Source organism: Xiphophorus couchianus, chromosome 24, assembly GCF_001444195.1.
Source record: "Xiphophorus couchianus chromosome 24, X_couchianus-1.0, whole genome shotgun sequence".
In the NCBI taxonomy this organism is placed as follows: domain Eukaryota; kingdom Metazoa; phylum Chordata; class Actinopteri; order Cyprinodontiformes; family Poeciliidae; genus Xiphophorus; species Xiphophorus couchianus.
The window spans coordinates 2,335,002-2,354,756 of NC_040251.1; the positions used below are offsets into that span (position 1 = coordinate 2,335,002).

At 41.5% G+C, this 19,755-nt stretch overlaps 2 protein-coding genes across 5 annotated transcripts in view; one reads left to right on the forward strand and one right to left on the reverse strand.

Annotated features, from left to right (window-relative positions):
• The window catches only part of LOC114140971 (dedicator of cytokinesis protein 9-like), a 71,816-nt gene that overhangs the window by 47,984 nt on the left and 4,077 nt on the right, over positions 1 to 19,755 (reverse strand). For 3 of the 4 annotated variants that reach the window (XM_028011329.1, XM_028011328.1, XM_028011322.1), the window contains exon 1: positions 4,787 to 5,062. In XM_028011329.1, the coding sequence (XP_027867130.1) occupies positions 4,787 to 4,900 (114 nt within the window). In that variant the 5' untranslated portion in view covers positions 4,901 to 5,062. Of the gene's footprint in view, positions 1 to 4,786; positions 5,063 to 19,755 lie in introns of those variants that run through there. The other variant, XM_028011323.1, reaches the window with a different exon arrangement.
• LOC114140973 (bone morphogenetic protein receptor type-2) overlaps positions 6,888 to 19,755 on the forward strand; it is a 33,969-nt gene continuing 21,101 nt past the window's right edge. The window contains exon 1 of the mRNA XM_028011332.1: positions 6,888 to 7,846. Coding sequence (XP_027867133.1) covers positions 7,789 to 7,846 — 58 coding nt within the window. The 5' untranslated portion in view covers positions 6,888 to 7,788. The remainder of the gene's footprint in view (positions 7,847 to 19,755) is intronic.

Below are 19,755 nucleotides of genomic sequence, written 5' to 3' on the forward strand. Positions count from 1 at the left end.
ACCTCCAGCGTTCCACCCGAGACCCTGACCTCCAGCGTTCCTCCAGAGACCCTGACCTCCTGCGTTCCTCCAGAGACCCTGACCCTCTGCGTTCCTCCAGAGACCCTGACCCTCTGCGTTCCCTCCGAGACCCTGACCCTCTGCGTTCCCTCCGAGACCCTGACCCTCTGCGTTCCCTCCGAGACCCTGACCCCCGAGACCTTGACTCCCGAGACCCCGAGGACCAAGACCCCCTGCGTTCCTCACAAGACTCCCAGTGTTCCGACTCAGACCCCCGGCGTTCCCACCGAGACCCCCTGTGCTCCACCAGAGACCCTGCCTCGGGGGGCTCATCATCGCCACCTCCCGGGCCGCGGACAGCCGCTGGACCGCCTCCTGGGGTCCCGCCTCTGTGGTTCCCGCCTTCAGCGCCGCGGACGGCCGCCGGACCGCCTCCGTGGTTCCCGCCTCCAGCCCCGCGGACGGCCGCCGGACCGCCTCCGTGGTTTCCGCCTCCAGCGCCGCGGACGGCCGCCGGACCGCCTCCGTGGTTCCCGCCTCCAGCGCCGCGGACGGCCGCCGGACCGCCTCCGTGGTTCCCGCCTCCAGCGCCGCGGACGGCCGCCGGACCGCCTCCGTGGTTCCCGCCTCCAGCCCCGCGGACGGCCGCCGGACCGCCTCCGTGGTTCCCGCCTCCAGCCCCGCGGACGGCCGCCGGACCGCCTCCGTGGTTCCCGCCTCCAGCGCCGCGGACGGCCGCCGGACCGCCTCCGTGGTTCCCGCCTCCAGCGCCGCGGACGGCCGCCGGACCGCCTCTGTGGTTCCCGCCTCCAGCGCCGCGGACGGCCGCCGGACCGCCTCCGTGGTTCCCGCCTCCAGCGCTGCGGACGGCCGCCGGACCGCCTCCGTGGTTCCCGCCTCCAGCGCTGCGGACGGCCGCCAGACCACCTCCGTGGTTCCCGCCGCCGCGGACGACCGCCGGACCACCTCCGTGGTTCTCGCCTCCTTTGCCTCCGCCCACCCTGTGGGTAGTTTTTTGTTGTTTTTGGACTCTTGGCCCTTCTTGTTTTTCCGCCCACGATGGTGGGTTGTTTTTTGTTTTTTTTTTTGTTGGTTTGGACTCTGGCCCGCCGTCCGGCACCCCTCCACCCACCCTTGCTGGGTTTTTTGGTTGTTTTTTTTTTCTTGGGCGTCTGGTAGCCGCCCTTGAGGGGGGGGTACTGTCATGATCTGTGTTTTTCCTTGTTTATTTAGAGTTTTCTGTGTCGTTAAGTCTCTTCGTTGTCCTGTCCTCCCCTTGATTGTTCCCAGGTGTGTCTCGTCTCTGTGATTACCCTCCCGTGTATTTAACTCCACCTGTGTTCCTTGTTCGTCGTCGGGTCCTCGTCAATGTCTAGCCTTGTTGTCGTCAATGTTTAGTCTCTTCGTGTTCAGTGTGTGTTACTCCTGCTCGTTGTTTAGACTAAGTTATTTTCATTAAAACATCATATTCATCATACCTGGGTCCGCTGCATCTGCCTCACCACTCTCACCACCCGCATTTCCTGACACATACAGCCAGTGCAACAACAAAATGGTTTAGATAAAGGCATTTACATGAGATAAATCCCAGTCCAGATCTGATTCCAAGAGAAAAGATGTCAATGTTGTAACTCGGAGGCAAATGTTATGCAGTCAGAAAGACCTTAAGTTATTTTGGAAAGAAGAAGGAGCAAGAAATTTCAGACTCTAAATGTGCAAAGCAGTTGGAGTGATACCCCAAAATGCATGCAGGTACAATTGCAGTGAAAGTTGCTTCTACACATAGAAAAGTACACTACAGTTTTCAGATGTGTATTTGCAAAAACGTTCTCCAAATTTTGCTTCATTATCCACCTTTTATCGCAATTTTATCACAGAACATGTCCGTAAAATCCAGAAAAGAGGTTATAGCATAATAAAATTAGAAAATGTTCAGGCTACAAATATGTTTGCAATACATCACAATTGGGCATACTCCATTAAGACACATGAATATATATATATATACTGTATATACTGTATATATACAGTACAGACCAAACGTTTGGACACACCTTTTAATTCAATGAGTTTCCTTTATTTTCATGACTATTGACATTGTAGATTCACACTGAAGGCATCAAAACTATGAATAACACATGTGGAAATATGCACTAAACAAAAAAGTGTAAAACAACTGAAAATACCCCTTATATTCTAGTTTCTTCAAAGTAGCAACATTTTGCTGTGATTACTGCTTTGCACACACTCTGCATTTTCTTGATGAGCTTCAAGAGGTAGTCACCTGAAATGGTTTTCACTTCATAGGTCAACCTGTCCTGTCAGGTTAATAAGTGGGATTTATTGCCTTATAAATAGTCATGAAAATAAAGAAAACCCATTGAATTAGAAGGTGTGTCCAAACTTTTGGTCTGCACTGTATATACTGTGTATATATATATATATATATATATATATATATATATATATATATAAACTGCTCAAAAAAATAAAGGGAACACTTAAACAACACAATATAACTCCAAGTAAATCAAACTTCTGTGAAATCAAACTGTCCACTTAGGAAGCAACACTGATTGACAATCAATTTCACCTGCTGTTGTGCAAATGGAATAGACAACAGGTGGAAATTATTGCCAATTAGCAAGACACACTCAATAAAGGAGTGGTTCTGCAGTTGGGACCACAGACCACTTCTCAGTACCTATGCTGTCTGGCTGATGTTTTGGTCAGTTTTGAATGTTGGTGGTGCTTTCACACTCGTGGTAGCATGAGACGGACTCCACAACCCACACAAGTGGCTCAGGTAGTGCAGCTTATCAAGGATGGCACATCAATGCAAGCTGTGGCAAGAAGGTTTGCTGTGTCTGTCAGCGTAGTGTCCAGAGGCTGGAGGCGCTACCAGGAGACAGGCCAGTACACCAGGAGACGTGGAGGAGGCCGTAGGCGGGCAACAACCCAGCAGCAGGACCGCTACCTCCGCCTTTGTGCAAGAAGGAACAGGAGTAGCACTGCCAGAGCCCTGCAAAATGACCTCCAGCAGGCCACAAATGTGCATGTGTCTGCACAAACGGTTAGAAACCGACTCCATGAGGATGGTATGAGGGCCCGAAGTCCACAGATGGGGGTTGTGCTCACAGCCCAACACCGTGCAGGACGCTTGGCATTTGCCAGAGAACACCAGGATTGGCAAATTCGCCACTGGCGCCTTGTGCTCTTCACAGATGAAAGCAGGTTCACACTGAGCACATGTGACAGACGTGACAGTCTGGAGACGCCGTGGAGAGCGGTCTGCTGCCTGCAACATCCTTCAGCATGACCGGTTTGGCAGTGGGTCAGTAATGGTGTGGGGTGGCATTTCTTTGGAGGGCCGCACAGCCCTCCATGTGCTCACCAGAGGTAGCCTGACTGCCATTAGGTACCGAGATGAGATCCTCAGACCCCTTGTGAGACCATATGCTGGTGCGGTTGGCCCTGGGTTCCTCCTAATGCAGGACAATGCTAGACCTCATGTGGCTGGAGTGTGTCAGCAGTTCCTGCAAGATGAAGGCATTGAAGCTATGGACTGGCCAGCCCGTTCCCCAGACCTGAATCCGATTGAGCACATCTGGGACATCATGTCTCGCTCCATCCACCAACGTCACGTTGCACCACAGACTGTCCAGGAGTTGGCGGATTCTTTAGTCCAGGTCTGGGAGGAGATCCCTCAGGAGACCATCCGCCACCTCATCAGGAGCATGCCCAGGCGTTGTAGGGAGGTCATACAGGCACGTGGAGGCCACACACAATACTGAGCCTCATTTTGACTTGTTTTAAGGACATTACATTAAAGTTGGATCAGCGTGTAGTGTTATTTCACTTTAATTTTGTGTGTGGCTCCAAATCCAGGCCTCCATTGGTTAATAAATTTGATTTCCATTGATGATTTTTGTGTGATTTTGTTGTCAGCACATTCAACTTTGTACAGAACAAAGTATTCAATGAGAATATTTCTTTCATTCAGATCTAGGATGTGTTATTTGAGTGTTCCCTTTATTTTTTTGAGCAATGTATATATACAGTACAGACCAAAAGTTTGGACACACCTTTCTGTCCAAACTTTTGGTCTGTACTGTATATACTGTATATATATAGTATAGTATATATATTAGTATAGTATAAATATCTGCAGAGTGGAAAACTAAGTGCAGTTCATTTTTGTGTGAACAACCTTGACCAATAAAGCTGATTCTGATGAACAGCAACTGACAGAAAAAAGTAAGCACATATTGATCACTGTTATGCAACAAGACACAATCGCAGAAGAAGTGAGCACAACAGTATCACCACCTATAAATTACTGTCTGCATTAAGTTCACTCAGGGATTCTGCACCCATGTCTCCTGAAAACAACTAAAGTTTGTCTATTCTAATTTTTATCCCTTGCTGACCGTTTCTGACAAACGCATCACGTTACAAGGTGCATCTGCAAGGATCAGGTGACAGATTGCACCAATTGGTGTGCATGCATCCAGTTAAAGCAGCCAGTGTGCATTTCAGTTACCTGGCAACCTCTTTAAGAAAGTTGTAACTAGAGTCAGGCATGGGAAACATACAGTAGCAGCTGGCAAAATAACTACACATTCCGGTGATATGAATCGTCATCACTGGTCCAGTGGGCAGCAGTTTCTCATCATATTCAAATGTCCCTGAAATGATGGTTTGATTTCGCCATGTAGTATCTCTTCTTTGTTTATATAGTTGTCTTGTATGACAGTAGAGACAGAGAGAGTTGTTTTCTTCTTACCATCAACACTGAAGTTCTAACAGCCTCAGAGACGCTCTGCCTGAGCTCCGCCGCCGTCCCAGGCTTATTGAGCCCCCTGGTAAACTTCCTCGGCTCAGGTGGACCAGTAGCCATCGCGCAGGCCACCTTTCATCGGGCAGCCAGGTGCTGAGAGGAGCAGAGTAATACCGAGGTGTCAGTGGGAACGCCTATCTTATAGTAATACTGCTTTATAAAGCCGTTGTAACTGAGGGAAACTTCAAAGTCTCGTCGCTCATCGCGAACACCGCGGCTCACGAGCCCCGGGGACAACTCCTCTAAGTGTCACGCCCATTTCTCTGAGTATTGGTATCCAATTGGACAGCACCGAAAACCAAGGTACCCATCATGTCTCTAGCGCACATTATATGATTTATTTTCGGAGTTTTTATTCAGCTTCCTTAATATCCCGCTTTAATTTGCGTTTTAATTGCTTTATGTCTGAATTTCTGATGCGACACAATGAGCTTTCATGAGTGCAAAACATTGAAATGCGCTCAGTTACGCGTTGATCTCAAGATACTGCAGTCCGATATTGCCACCTGCTGGAACATGAATGTTACTACCATAGATATAGAGGGGTAGAAATGTTGCGACAAATACGTCCGTCATGTTCTGAGTGGAAACCAATATCTAGAGGGCTCCGTAAATATCAGTATTTTTGGAAAAACAGATAAATTAAAATATAAACGAGAAAATTAAATAAAAACTATATGAAACACAATGTGCGTATAATGGACCTAAGCTTATCTCATATTCCTAATAAAATACAGCAAAGCTCTATATTTGATGATAGTTACAGTCATCACTGAACTCTACGTACTAAAGCAATTTGTTTTGTTAAAATAAAATGTGTAAAAGAAAAGAACTCAGTCGGGTATTTCAGTTGTTAACTATTATTATTATTACTTTTGTAGTAATAATAATGATAATTTTAATGATAATTCCAGCTTTTTTGGAATTTATTATCAATAAATATTGCTAGGACAAAGGAAAAATCGATGAATTACAAATTTTCTTACAATAGCAGCAATTTCATTACAAATTATACAAAGTGACGATGGTGTTATTGCACAGACACAAAGTCAATGATTTAAGGTACATCCACCGCTGTTGTCTCTAGACATTTTGTTGATGTTCTCATGTTTGTAGAGAAAAATACTATAAAATTAATTCTGTAACTAATGTTTTGTTTTTATTAAGCTCCTTGCTGTTAATTATAAGTTATCGATGAAAAACACCCTTTGCTCACTTTTGGACAGTATGTGGTTTAACCACAAAGAGGCAGTAAAGTATCACTATTTCAACATTTGTTTGGTGCCTTCACTGTCATGATGCATTATTTATGTGCAGCAGTTTTAAGCCACCCCCTCATTTCTTTATGGTATATATCAAAAAAGCCAGACTTTCTTCAAAGCGCTCCCTTCTTTTACATTTCAATGATTAACGTTGGTTTTCCGCTCCGTCTTTGTGGTTGGCCATTTATTATTAATTTGTCTTTTTCTTGAGCTATTTAACACTAACTTATAAGATTTGTTTAAGCATAAGAAATGTTCTATAGTCACGAAATATTAGTTTAACTTGTATTTTTAATCTGCATTACAACTAACAAGTTCACAATTTACTAAAGCTTCTCCTTCTGAATTGATGTTTATGGCCCATTAAAACTAAAATTTCTGAAGAGAAACCAACATGGCGCATAAACCTGAACGCAACATCAAGATGAGGCAGGGTGGTACCAGAATTATGCTGTGGGTCTGCTTTTGTCCGGCAGGGTCAGCTTTGCAAAACAAACTAAAACCATCTATGACCTGCTTTCAATTTCTAAATTATGCACCACTTTATGTTGCCTTATGTCAGATGTAATCCTAGTAAATCGCATTTTAAATTATTATTGTAACGTTACAACACGTCAAAAAGTTAAAAAGACATGAATACATCACAGAGCATCATTGTCCCATTCTGATTTTATAGTTAAGTAACTAAAACGCGGTTAAAAAAGTCAACAAATCGCGGCAGAGAACGACACAAAGAGCACGGATGCAGTACATTTGTCCCCGGTGTTGTATCCACTGTCTACGGCAGAGCGGCGCTGCACCACCCTCTCTCTCCTGGCTGGCTGTGTGGGACCGTCCGCGGCAGTAACTTAAAACCAGGAGACGAGTGGTCCAGACGAGTCCGCAAACGAGGCGTTCCCAGCCACCCTGGTCAGACCGAGAGATATCCATCGCCTCCGTCCGCCATCTCTCTGCGCCGGGGACGACAATCCGTCCGCCGCTCACCATAGGCGCCTGTGACTCGTGTGTTGTTTTCATGTTTTCCAGACTGGAAAACGACACTGGACGCACAGAACTAACTGGCTAGCTCTGTAGCTAGCATCAGTTAGCTTAATAGCAATCAGCTTTAAACGTACTCGAATTAAATGTAGGGGCTTTTTGTAATTTTACTGACTTTCGAGAAGAGAATATGGATATATTTTAAAACTGCTTTTGATTAGAATATGTATTTTACCGTGTTGGTTATTTTCGCGATATTTAGCAGCTTTGCTTAAGTTTTGTAGCACCAGCCAGACTGTCGCCTTGGGCAGCTAGCATGTTAGCTGCTGGACACAGACGCCGTTTTCCGGACACTCACAGATGGAAGATCCGCCGTACAAGATAGCTGCTCGGCTTATCTGTCCGCTTCGCAACGGGCTCCAAAGCGGGACTACTTCACTTCCTTTTGGTTATCATTGTTAGTCCACGGACACCAGCAAAAAGAATAACAACAGCAAATCTTTTTTTTTCTTTCTTTTTTTTTTGCATTATTTCTCAATGTGTTGTGCTGTACTGTCTGGGAGATCGGTTCAAGTTATTGGGCTGACTTTTGAGGAAATACGTGGAGAAAGTGAGTAGAAGCTGTTGTAGCAGAGGACCAAAAGAAGTACAGCACGCCTCGGAGGAGACCAAGTAACGATACCAAAGTACGCTGTGAGCCGAGCCGCAATGAAATCTATGGCAAGATCTGCGTTTTGCTTTGCGATCTTCCTGACTTCTGTGGCTGGTGAGTGGCGTGAATTGATTTTTGTTGATGAAAAATGTTCTCATGGTGAAAATCTTATGCTCTCTTTTAGCCATAGTCTGTCCCACAAAGTCTTCGTTTCTTTAAATGATCCATGTGTTGTTTACTAGGCTGAGTCTGATCCTTTTTGCGTGATTATTTTGTCAGGGGCGGTCTAGACGTTTTTGGGGCCCTGAGCAGTATTTAATATAGGTGTCCATTTCTAGTTGGAGATATCATCACTCATCCTCCATGGTGTAAATTTCACCTATATTTCCACAAATATATACAATTTAGAAGTAGTCTTAAGGTAACACACATATATATATATATATAAATTTTTAACACTGAAAAGTTGTCATCGGAATCAGATTACTCTCAGCTCAATGACAATGGTTGATGTGATACTGAAATTTTAAACTCAATATTAATACCTCGAAAAAAAAACTGTATTCTGATCAAGATCTGAACAATACAATCAGTATCATTATAATAATATTTTACTGTCTGAAGTAGTGCAAAGCCACTAAGTAAGAGGCAACCCAGCAGCCATTTTGATGCACAAAATTAACTTAGGTGTTTGTATAACAAACAGTAGAACATGATTATGGTGTTGGTATCCTTGAAGGATGTGTGTGTCTTGGATTTAGCTGAACAAATAGTTGGAAGGTTACGTAGCAGAATAAATGAAGATCTGGTCCATGCCAATGTATTCAGCAGCACTCCTGTTCAGTTTCTGCTGGTTTTACATATTTTATTAGGTTATAAACTACAGTCAGCAGTGTATGTTGCCATGGTTTTTGAGTAGTTCCTGACTTTACCTATGTTAGCTTCAGTCTCAGTCCTTAAAAATGTAAAAGTTGGTCATTTTCCCTCTTAAGGTGACAAATTGGAGATAATATTGACCTATTTGTTGTTGTAGACACAAGAGCGTTCTCTATCGTTATAAATTCCACATATACACAAGTAACCATCTTAAAGAAGCCTTGCTAAGAGTGTCGTTTTTTTTACTAGAATTTTACAATTCCAGCTTTGCTCACTATAATAGTCATTGTTCAGGGAGGGAAGAGCTGAGTGCAAAGTTGTGTGCCAACTTGGGACACTAAAACTAACTCAGTTTAGTTCAAAGAATTATTTTTTGATCATTTACACTGAAATAGGGACCATTTGTAAAAACCATGGCTTTTATCAGAGACATTCAAAAGTCTAATCAGTTGCAACCTGAAATGTGAAATAAACTTAAGTAGAGCATGAAAACAAAATATGTGTATAGGTTTCTGTCTGGTTGAACGATGTGTGTGCACAGTTGATTTTTTTTTTCTTTTTGGGGGGGGATTTTATTGTAATCCATAGGATCCATAAAATCTTTGGGAACCACTGATTTAAGCTATGACAGAATTTCATTTGACTTAACAAAATACTGTGAAATTGCTCAGTTTAATCCTTTCTGAACTTTCAGCTTTGTTCAAAATGCAAAAGAGTTTAAAATGCCAAGGATGTAATCATTGGCAATTATCTTACCCAAATTGTTGTAAAAGGTCAAAAGCTTTACAAAAACAAGAAATTGGAAGTTATTGGCAAAACTCTGATTTGTGCATCTCTATTCTAATTTTAAAATATCCCATTTATTTAGACTGTTAACTAGGAGTTAATTTTGTTATCTTGAACAAGTCATCGTTGTAGGTAAAGTTGCAGCATGTTTTAACAGACAGACATCATGAAAAATTACATCTGTGGCATTTGTTTGAGCACTGATGGTCGCCTCCTGCTGGCCAGGAGGTTGTAAGCACCTGCTTAGTTTGCTTATGCCTTAGTCTAGCTGTGCATTGACAGAATTTTCTAACCGTCCTGCCTAAATTCACACACACTGCCTCTGTTGTCTGTGTTGCTCATGCAGTTGCGTTAAAAAACAACTTTTATAACCCTTTTCAGTCTCTCTGTGTGCAACAGGCCTGGAAGAAAACGCAGCCAAGCACGCGCAGTCCCCGCCTGCCAACTCATGCCATGTGTTTGAGACCTCAGAGTTGAAGCCAGGCTTCTGTGAAACCTTGAGCACGATAAGATAGTAGCAGACAGCAGAACAGTAGAATGTGTGGGAAAAAAAGATGGGTAGCTGAGGTGAAAGAAGTTCACCCTGGTGGCGGGAGTCTCTGCCAAAAAAGATCTCTTTGGAGCATGTGTTGCTTCATCCATCAATTCATAGTGAAGGAGTTATCAGAAACTGTATCTGTTATTTTTATTATTTGAAGCTGTTAGTGTTTTGAGATTGTTTTCAAAATTTTCCCACGACCAAAAATTTATTGTATTTTCTCAATATTTTAATTGATACACCAACATAGAGTATGTATCATAGTGATAGGAGGTTGAATATGAAAGCAGACCACACTTTTTATATTTTTATTAATAAATATGTTGGAAAATAATATAACATTTCTACCTGCTTCACAAATGTGAGACGCTTTCTGTTGGTCTATCACATAAAATCCCAATGAAATAGATTCAATCCTGTAGCTGTACTGTGACAAAATGTGGGAAACTTGAAGCCCCGCAAGCACGTTTGCAAACCTCTGTGTGTTCAGGCTCGTTATGCTCAGAATCCAATGTGTGGTTGTTTGGCCAAAGGGCATTAAAAAAAGTGTTGTTTAATATTCAGACCTTCAAAACGTGAGGTCTGAATATAACCTTGCGTTTATTGACAGTAAAGCTGCTGTGCAGAAGTTGCTCACAGGCTGGGTGCAGTTCTTGCTCTTATCTTGTTCAAGAACTCTTCAGAGTGATTCTGAACCGATCGCAAGTAACAGCTTGGAGTGCCTCATCTTATAAATTGGACATGTAAATAGCAGCACCAGTGTGTGGATAATTCCCTTGCTAAACTGGTATTAAATTTAATCCAAGCCATAGTTAAAATGCAAATCTTTCATAAACATCTGTTTCCTTCCTTCCATATGCCTTGCGTTTAACCTGTTTGCAGCCGACATTGGTTTGGTCAGGCTAATGCTTCATGTCCCATGGGACTAATTAGTGTGTTGGTGTTCCCGAATTGGGAAGCGGTTCCAAACAAATCTCAAACCTTCTGGTGCTACTTTTAGATTCTTCTCAGTTTCAGAACAACTTGTAGCAAATTCCTACTACAGTTCACATGGAAGTACTTCTCTTATTCCAAGTGATACGGAAGTTTAGTGGTTATAATTCTAGTCAAAATGCTGCACATTAAAAAAAAGACACATTTTCATCTACAAGACTGCATTATTGGCCATACAGACTTTTATGTTAGCCGAGCAAATCCCTATTTTCTCCCTTAACGATCTAGTTATTTTTTTACCCTTAGCAGGGATGTCAACAGCAAAAAAAAGGAGAGCATGGCTGGTCCTACGAAGGAGACGTTAATGCCTTCCATGGAGGTAAACAAAAGAATAGTAAACCAGTTTATGAATGGCTTTCAAAAGACTAGAGATGCACTGAACCCGTTTACCACTTCCCATACCGATACAAATATCCGAGGTTTTGCATCAGCCGATACGATTCAGCAACAGAAAAACAGCTGAGTCGACTTAAAATGTTTCCTGTTTTTCAAAGCGCAGACATAAATGTACTGGATTACAAATTTATTTAATAACTCTGCACAATTACAGCATATTTAAATACACCAATAGCCTCACAAGCTTGGTCTACCATGTAAAGTCAACAGAATTTTAATTTGTTCAGTCAGGAGTATAGCAGCCCATGTAAAATAAATAATATGAAACTGACAAGAGCAATAGGTTGACTGCCTTGGTCAAACATGTAAAAAAAAAAAAAAACTGCAACAAACCTTTAAGAAAAGTGCAATCAGAAATTTTAGATATAATGTAAGATTAATGATAAAGCCTGACATCGCTCAGAGGACAAAGCAATAAATGAAACTAGAATTCTACAATTTTATATATTTTTTCCCGATATCGGGGTTGATGCAGATATTAATGTTGGATCGGTGCATCTCTACAAAAGACAGATTTTAGCCACAAACTGCAGTTATCCCATAGAAACAGCGATACAGCCAGTATAGTCTTACAAACCGGTATTTGAATACCTGAAGTAAAGCAATGTGGACACAGAACATGAGAGATTATGATCCGTTAGTATTTGAAACTATACATTGACATTCAAGAGGAGAGCAGTGTGGCTGCAGCTTGTAGGCTCAGCTGCTGCTGGAATCAGAGATCATTCCAGCAGCCCACCTTAGTTAGAGTTGTGAGTTGTGGCGAACGCAGCGATCTATACAATGGAACAGTGTTCAGTGAGCGTTCTGCGACGGCCAAAAGGAGAAATTAAGCGGATGTTTCAGAAAAACAAAAGGTGCAGCCTTGAGATGGTAACTCAGAGTGACAGCCTATGATTAGCACAGAGTGTTCTCCTTGACCAGCAGAGACAATGAGTCTGGAGTTCTACAAAAAAAAAAAATGTTGAGGATTTTTGCAGACAGAACCTTTGCAGGGTAGCCGCAGGGATTTCAGTCGATATTGGGCTTTTTAAAAATCACGTCTGCCAACTCGGTAATTGCTGCTCTTCTCTGTTGCCATCCTTTTACATCACAAACCGTGGATGTTGCTATGTGCTTCAGCTTTGCAAAGGCTCTCACAGAAGACATCCAGAAAACAGTAACTCCCAGAATGTTAAAGATTTACTCTAAAATGTGGGAATGTACTAAAAATTATATTGCATTGTCAATAAAAAATTATATTGAGAAACCTCTTGAATTATAGAGATTCATTATGGGCTTGTATGAGATTCTCAAGAAATGATATATAATACGGTCTCTTTAAAACAGACAACAATTATTCCTTTTGTATAGCTGCTAAAATAACATTGATCATTACACCTATAATAATGTAGTAATTATTATTTTGATGTTGCTGCCTACCAGACATGTTTCTGTAGTTTCAGAGCCTTAAGGGTGAGAAGGTGTGGCTCCATTAATTTTACACTTTGACACTCCATTTTTACATTTTATTAAATTTTTTTGGAAACGTAGGCTTACTCAGTTATCTCATGAGGCAGATCTTAAACCATAACTCATAGTGATTTAGAATCTGAAACTTTCTAACTTTGGTGTACTTTAACAACGGTAATCAACCCATGTTTAGCTGGGAATTAGTCTGGGTTTCCTCCTAAGTAGCATTGTCTTTTTAGATGCATGTTAACTCTTGAAGCTAGTTATGAACAACAGGGTTTCTGTTGTATCAAAGCCACAACTGGTTAAGTTTTTGTAAGAGGAGATATTTGTACTAGGCCTACTTTATATTAAAAAATGACGTGATCTGCAATTATGTCACAGTGACTATGATATGACTCGCAGTAAGTGAACAAATATTTAACTAAGCCTCTCTACTTTTCATGTCTTTCTGGTTTGGGTTTGTGAAAATATGGAACTCAGACTTTCCAGCTACTAAAAAAAAGCTAATTTTTACAACAATGTGGTTTTATTGGTAAAGTTACATTTATGTACATCTTTTGTTTTGGCAATAAAACAACTTAATTGTAGTTTCTTAATGACTTTGCCGACACATCTCAAAATTTGCTGTGAAAATAAAAGAACAAGCATTAGTAAATGTATGTCTGGGATAGCAATTATTTAATTTGATAATATTTAACAGTCATCATGGTTTTTGCTATATTGATATTGCGATAATGGTAATTTTGCAGTCTATTATGAAACCCTATCAAACACCCTTCCCTCAGCTGATGAATAGTGCACAGCAACATGTGGGGTGGGTTAGTTTTGTCTTAAGACTGAAAGACGAGTGTAAAAGCTTTTTGTCAGCCTCACGATGAAAAGTATGCTGCTTGGAGCAGCAGGTGGGGGAGGGGCCGTCGTGAGACGCAATCAAAGACAATGCCAGTTAATTTGGCATTTTCTCTGCCATCTCAAGTTAAGGACTTTAAACTAAAGGTACGACGGAATATTTTAGAGGTTATGAATGCGCAACTGTTTAAAGCTTGGCATTCCTTGACATGGCCACTGACATACTAAAAGTTTCAATATATATATTAGTCAAAATATTTATTTCTGTCACTAATTTTCTTAAGGGATTTTTGGTTCTGATCCATCACTCTTCTTTTAGCATTGTGAGTTTCATTGGAAATAATACTCTCTCTCCCAGAAAGGGAGAAACCCCCATCATACCAGAAAGCCACAGGCCTCACTGGTTTTACATTGTTTTGTGGTGAAAATAATCCTATCAAGCTAGTGTATGGCCAGACAAGTCCATACTTGTAACTCATTTCTTCAACAAGGAAATGATGTTATAAACACAGCCTAAATGGAGGTACAACCTAAAACCAGACTTCCTTGCTTATATAATCCGAGATTATGCAACCCCCCATGGAGTGAGAGCAAACACCACTTGTTGTGACCGTTTTCATGACATATTTGGGAAAGTTAAGGTATACAGGGATAATAGAAGGAGGAGTGTGGGTGGGGGTTTTGGTGTAACTGTGAGGTGGTCAATAATGGACCACCACAGCTTTGAGGGGAGTATAAACCAAGGATTAGCATAACTGTACCAGACTCAGACAGACACAGACTGAGCAGTGGTGTTATCGGGGGGGGGTCATTGCAGAGCACCAGATGGAACAGATTAAAGCCCCCTTGCTCCATCTTTAAACTTAACCTGAGGACTTGAAAAATCGGGGGTGTCAGCAAATGCCAATCCGATTCATCCTACCTCACCAAACAAGCCGTGCACCCAAACAACAGCAGCGGACATGGCTCACACAGGTACAAGTGCTTCTCAGAAGATTTTCTTAACCCTGAGCGTTTTGTGCTAATGAAAACACGGTATATTTGGGAGAAGATAGTCTGGGGTAGTTCTGCCTGGAGAGAGGCGAAGGCGTTGAAAAGCACCAATGCATTCTGATGGGGAGTCAGTGCTTGGCTTTGAAAAGCCTGCATGCCTGCTTGAGGCAATGACTGTGCATGCACAGATGCATGAGCCCCGCTTTCAGCCAAGAAAGACTGCTGTTTTCCCACTTCCCTTCTCCTGTTACTGTCTTTAATCGCGTACGAGAGCTTAAACGTGTGCAGAGAGAGCAGCCAACACATTCTCGTGCCTTATAATCAAGTTTCAGACCGCCATGTCTTGCGTTGCGTTTGCGTTGGCAGCAGGGAGGGGAGGAGAGGGAGGGATTAGATCGCTGTTGTTTTTTAGCAGCAAAGCCGAGGGAAGGGGTAGCGCGAGGGGAGCTGGGAGGGTGCACTATAGGCCAGTTGGGGGGAGGAGGGAGAGATTAGCAAATAACTGGGCCATGGGTAAACACTCAGCAGTGCCCGCTGTCATCCAATGGAGAGCCTCGGAGCAGAAAACTACTCTGTAGTCTTTTGATATGACTACCCTCTCTCTGTCTGTCTCTCATCTACCTCGCTCCACTGGCCTTGCTTGCATACTCTGACCCACAATCCATTGCTGCAGCGGCAGCCAAAATTACACAGCCAGCTCCACAGAGCAGTGCCCGAAACAGGGCCTGTCATGCTGAATAACGTAGAGATTGGCATCCATACAGAAACGGAAACTGAAATCACCTGGAATATTTAAATTCCAGAAAATACATTTCGGAATCCTAAATAAGAAAAGGTCAGGTTACATTAGTTTGAGCTTCATTCTCCTTTTTCTTGAACGTTATCTTTGTAAACAAGCTAATGTATTCAAATCAATATTTCCAAAAAATAAACGGACTCATGCTTTTAACCATCCCATTCATTGTAATCTATTACTTACTGATCTATGCATTGATGTTGGAATCAAAACAACATAAAACCCAAAGAATATCCACAGTTGAGCTGCCCGATGTGGGAAGGACTATCCCCTTTTAGTTTTATATCTCGACTTCTACAAGGTTTTGGTGTAAAGACCTGAGGGCTCGAGTTGAAGAATCTGAGTTTAATAAATTAAATTCAGATTAAATAGGAGCAACTGAAGAACATGAAAAGTTCCTTACAATAATCTGAGATCAAATGCATCATTATTGCATCAGCAATAATAGTTAGACTCGGTCCTTCTAGAGACAAGCACCTAAATGTAATGATGCATTGATGTTCAAATGATCACTTTGGTTTTGATTTTGTTGTGATTGTTGGGTTTTTTGGGGGGGTTTTTTGCAGCGTTACATTACGGTGTTTTATTTGTGTATTGGTTTTGATTCTTAGTGTCTTTAGCTTTAGATTGAGTAGATCCATCTGTACGGCCTGCTCTTGATTAGACATACCTAGTTTTAGTAGTAAGAAATAGTAAGTAGTAAGAAATTGGATATTTTGTATTCTTCTTGATCCTTCTGGTACCTGCCACCACGTCCGTTTGCTAGTTCTTCTGTTGCCTCGCCTGTTAGCCCCGCTGCTGTTATTCAATTCCCCTCGTGTCTCCTGTTGGAATTTTATAGTTCCTTCCTCAGTAAATATCTGCTTCAACCTAAGGTGTACATTCTCCAGTCTGCGCCAGGATCCAATTTCATCACACCTCTATCCACATTTTTTAGCAGTCTGAATGGGAAGCTGTCGTAAAGGTTTTCTTCCCACTTATTTTTTTTCACTGTCACACAAACATAATTGAGCAGGAGTATGTGAGACAAATGCAGATGCTGCAAGCATGTATGTCAGGAGTAAACAGTCCATTCTGTTATCCAGATCGAACATTAAGTAGGAAAAGACGGAAAGGCAAGTTGACACAAATGTGCAGTCACAAGGAAAAGCTTGCTTTCTCCCCTTATTATGCGAGATTGTTCAAAAGACTCCGGTCCCAAACTTAAAAGTCTGGGCTAAATCTCAAGCCTTTGGAGTGCAAGTCTAAACAACTTGCAAGTATTTAGAGCAAGAATCTAAATTTGTCCTCCTTAGCGGACAAATCTTACTGAAATCAAATGTATGAAGTAAGGTCAGATCTTAAATGTCTAGCGCACTAGTCCAAGTCCAGTCTTGCGTCTTTGGAGCGTGAGTCTTTGGCTTGAGTCTTTAGAATGTCAAGTCACACGGCAGGAGCAACTCACCAACTCTCATATGTCAGAAAAGCTCATAAAACCTCTTGATCAAACATAAGTTCAGAGTAAACAACACACGCGCTCATATTGTTCCAATTCAATATGTTCAATATCTTCGATTTTAGATCGGAGCAGCCCTGACATCCTTCCAAGCTGTCAAGATCACTCTTAACACCACACAGCAGGAATATCTCTTCAGATTATCTTAAGAGCCACCCTGATAATCCGGGCGTCATTGAGATTGTCTGAAGGGTGAAATTTGAACAAAATCAGCATAAAATTCTTGCTGTGTGAACTAAACATAATTAAAGTCTTCAATCTTCACTATACAAGTCTAAGTGATGCCTTGCGTCTTTAGTGCACAAGTCTAAGTCTCACCAATCAGTCAGGCCCAGCCTTTACAATGCGAGTCGAAGTGGAGCCTCAAGTTTTTAGAATGTGAGTCGAAGTCAAGTCTAAAGACTTTAGAGCGAGAATCTAATTCAATTTTCCACATCTGATCGAAACACTCAGGAATCATGTTAGTGCCAGGTCTGAACAGCCCCGAAGAACAAAGAGGAAACGGAAATCAATGAACCTGCCTTGTGGTAAGACGGTGCTCTCCATTTGTCTTGTGTGCACTTATGTGCAAGCACGTTGGCACAATGAAACTATTTAATGTGCTGCATGTCAGTCGATGTGTGTCATAATGTTATTTCCATCTCACAGAAGGTCAGGCTTTGAAGTCTGGGAGTTTAAAGGGTTAGGGAGACAGTGAGGGTGTTTTATTGCAGGATGAAAGGTTAAACAGCTCTTTATGTAAGTTATTGTTTGGTTATCTGATGCCTACTGCTCATTTGGTATTGTTTCTAAGGAGGTCTTGTATAATAGTGATGCAGGGAAATCACATTTTAAGGCTGTGAATGAAATCTTAAAAATCCAGTTTTAGATCATTTTTGGGGGGGGGGGGGGGGAATATCAAAAGTTCCTTCTTTGCTGTGTGTTGTGGTTTGTCTCAGAGGCGTCGCTGACAGAGCGGCATCTATGGAATTCATTTCACAGCCTCAAACACCAAGCGTTAAAAGGTATTGTCAGCAGACGCTGCTGAAGAGTTCAGTTTTTCCAGCCCTGCATGCGACGTCTCCGTGTTTGCCTTGCCGTCTGTGGGTGTTGTCGCAGGCCCTGCACTTCCTTCTGTCGTGCTGCTTCTATTATTCCTTTGTTTCTCCTCTCTCCTGTGGGAGTTCCTCCTGTACAGCCCATGTCCACACATTCACCAGCATTGAGAAAATAAATTGAGCCGTGATGGATGGGATCTTTCCATACGTCCAGAAAACTTTTTACAAAGAAATCACATTGTAGGGTTTGACCACTCAACCACTACAATGGTCACTCTTACTGTACTTAAAGTATAGTAAAGCATTCATCAAAGTGATTTTGGCTTATTAGCATCGTTATTTAGAACAAATGCAGTTTATAGTTAAACTAGTAGACAATGGTAGGGGCATCCTCAGTTATCAGGTTCTTTGTGTAAAATAATAGATTAGCTTTAAGAGTAAGATATTTTTAACATTCAATACAGTTCACTCATGTAGAGTAAGTGTTGTAAGAATGTGTTTGTAGTGACTAAATAAACTGATCAATTGATTTAGCAACGGTATTAGCAACTTTTAGTATATATCACAAGTAGATGGAGCATGACCGGGTGCTGTGGTGATCCCTGAAAAGGGAACAGCCTAAAGAAAACGAAAAATAAGAAGCTATAGCACAACTAATGTCTCCTTGCCATGAATAGACATACACCAGTATGAGATTCTCACAACATAAGCCTGAGTGAAAATATCTAAATATTTAGCTTTTACACTAAAAATTACATGTATATGATCTAATTGATTTCATTTGAAACAGAAAAGCAATTGTTACTCCAAACACTACTTAATAGACTGCATTAAAAACATTAAACATGGACTGAATTTAGTTATAGTGTTCATGTGCTACTTGCGTTAATACACTTTTTAGTAAACCTTTTTTCTGTTTCCTGCAGGGTATCAGTGAAAATAAAACAAGTGAATATTAAGATAAGATAGATAAGATAAGATAAATCTTTACTGTCATATTAGCTAGTTAATTAGTCTGACTTGAATTATTACCTAATACACATTGCTGCCTGAGCAGCAATGTGTTGTTCTGCCAGGTAAAATTCTAGCTGCTTATTAAAAGGATTTTAAACTATTGTAATGATGGGAAAATTCTTTTTTTCAAAACATTACTTTAATATCTTTTTATCAGCAGCCAGCCATGGTCTAGTGGCTACCATGGTTGATAACGTGGCTAATTACACAGCTAATCTCTGCATGTTTTGCTCCTAGAGACACTTCAGCAGAGCAGAACAGAAGAGGCATTAAATTTGGCACATCAAGCTTTAGTACTAAATTCAGCAGAGTAATGGTTGTGTATTTAAAAGAATATACTTTAATCTTCAAGCTTACCACTTTACTTAATTAGAATTTCAAGAAATGAAGCTGAATATAAAAATGTAACTATAAAGTATATTGGGTGTACTGGCAAAGGATGTAAGTGGTGGACAAACTTTGCAAATTATGCCTGTGCAGACAGGTAAAATTATTGTTTGAACCAGGTCCAAATAAGGAACTACCCACCTTGGCTACAACCTCAGAATATTTTGTATTTTTTTAATCATCATCACAGGTGTTAGTCTGACTTATAAGACAGCTAATTTATTAAGTTGTCAATCAAAACTGCGTTGGAGACTTCTACATGCTCGTCGGCGCAGTACAAAAGGCTGCATGGTATTTTAACACAAACGGTCTCATTCTGTTACTATACATTCCCTTTTTAGATCCACCAATTAAGTAAAGATGAACAGAGAATGCATTGTGAATGAATGAAGACAGTAGGTCAGGTTG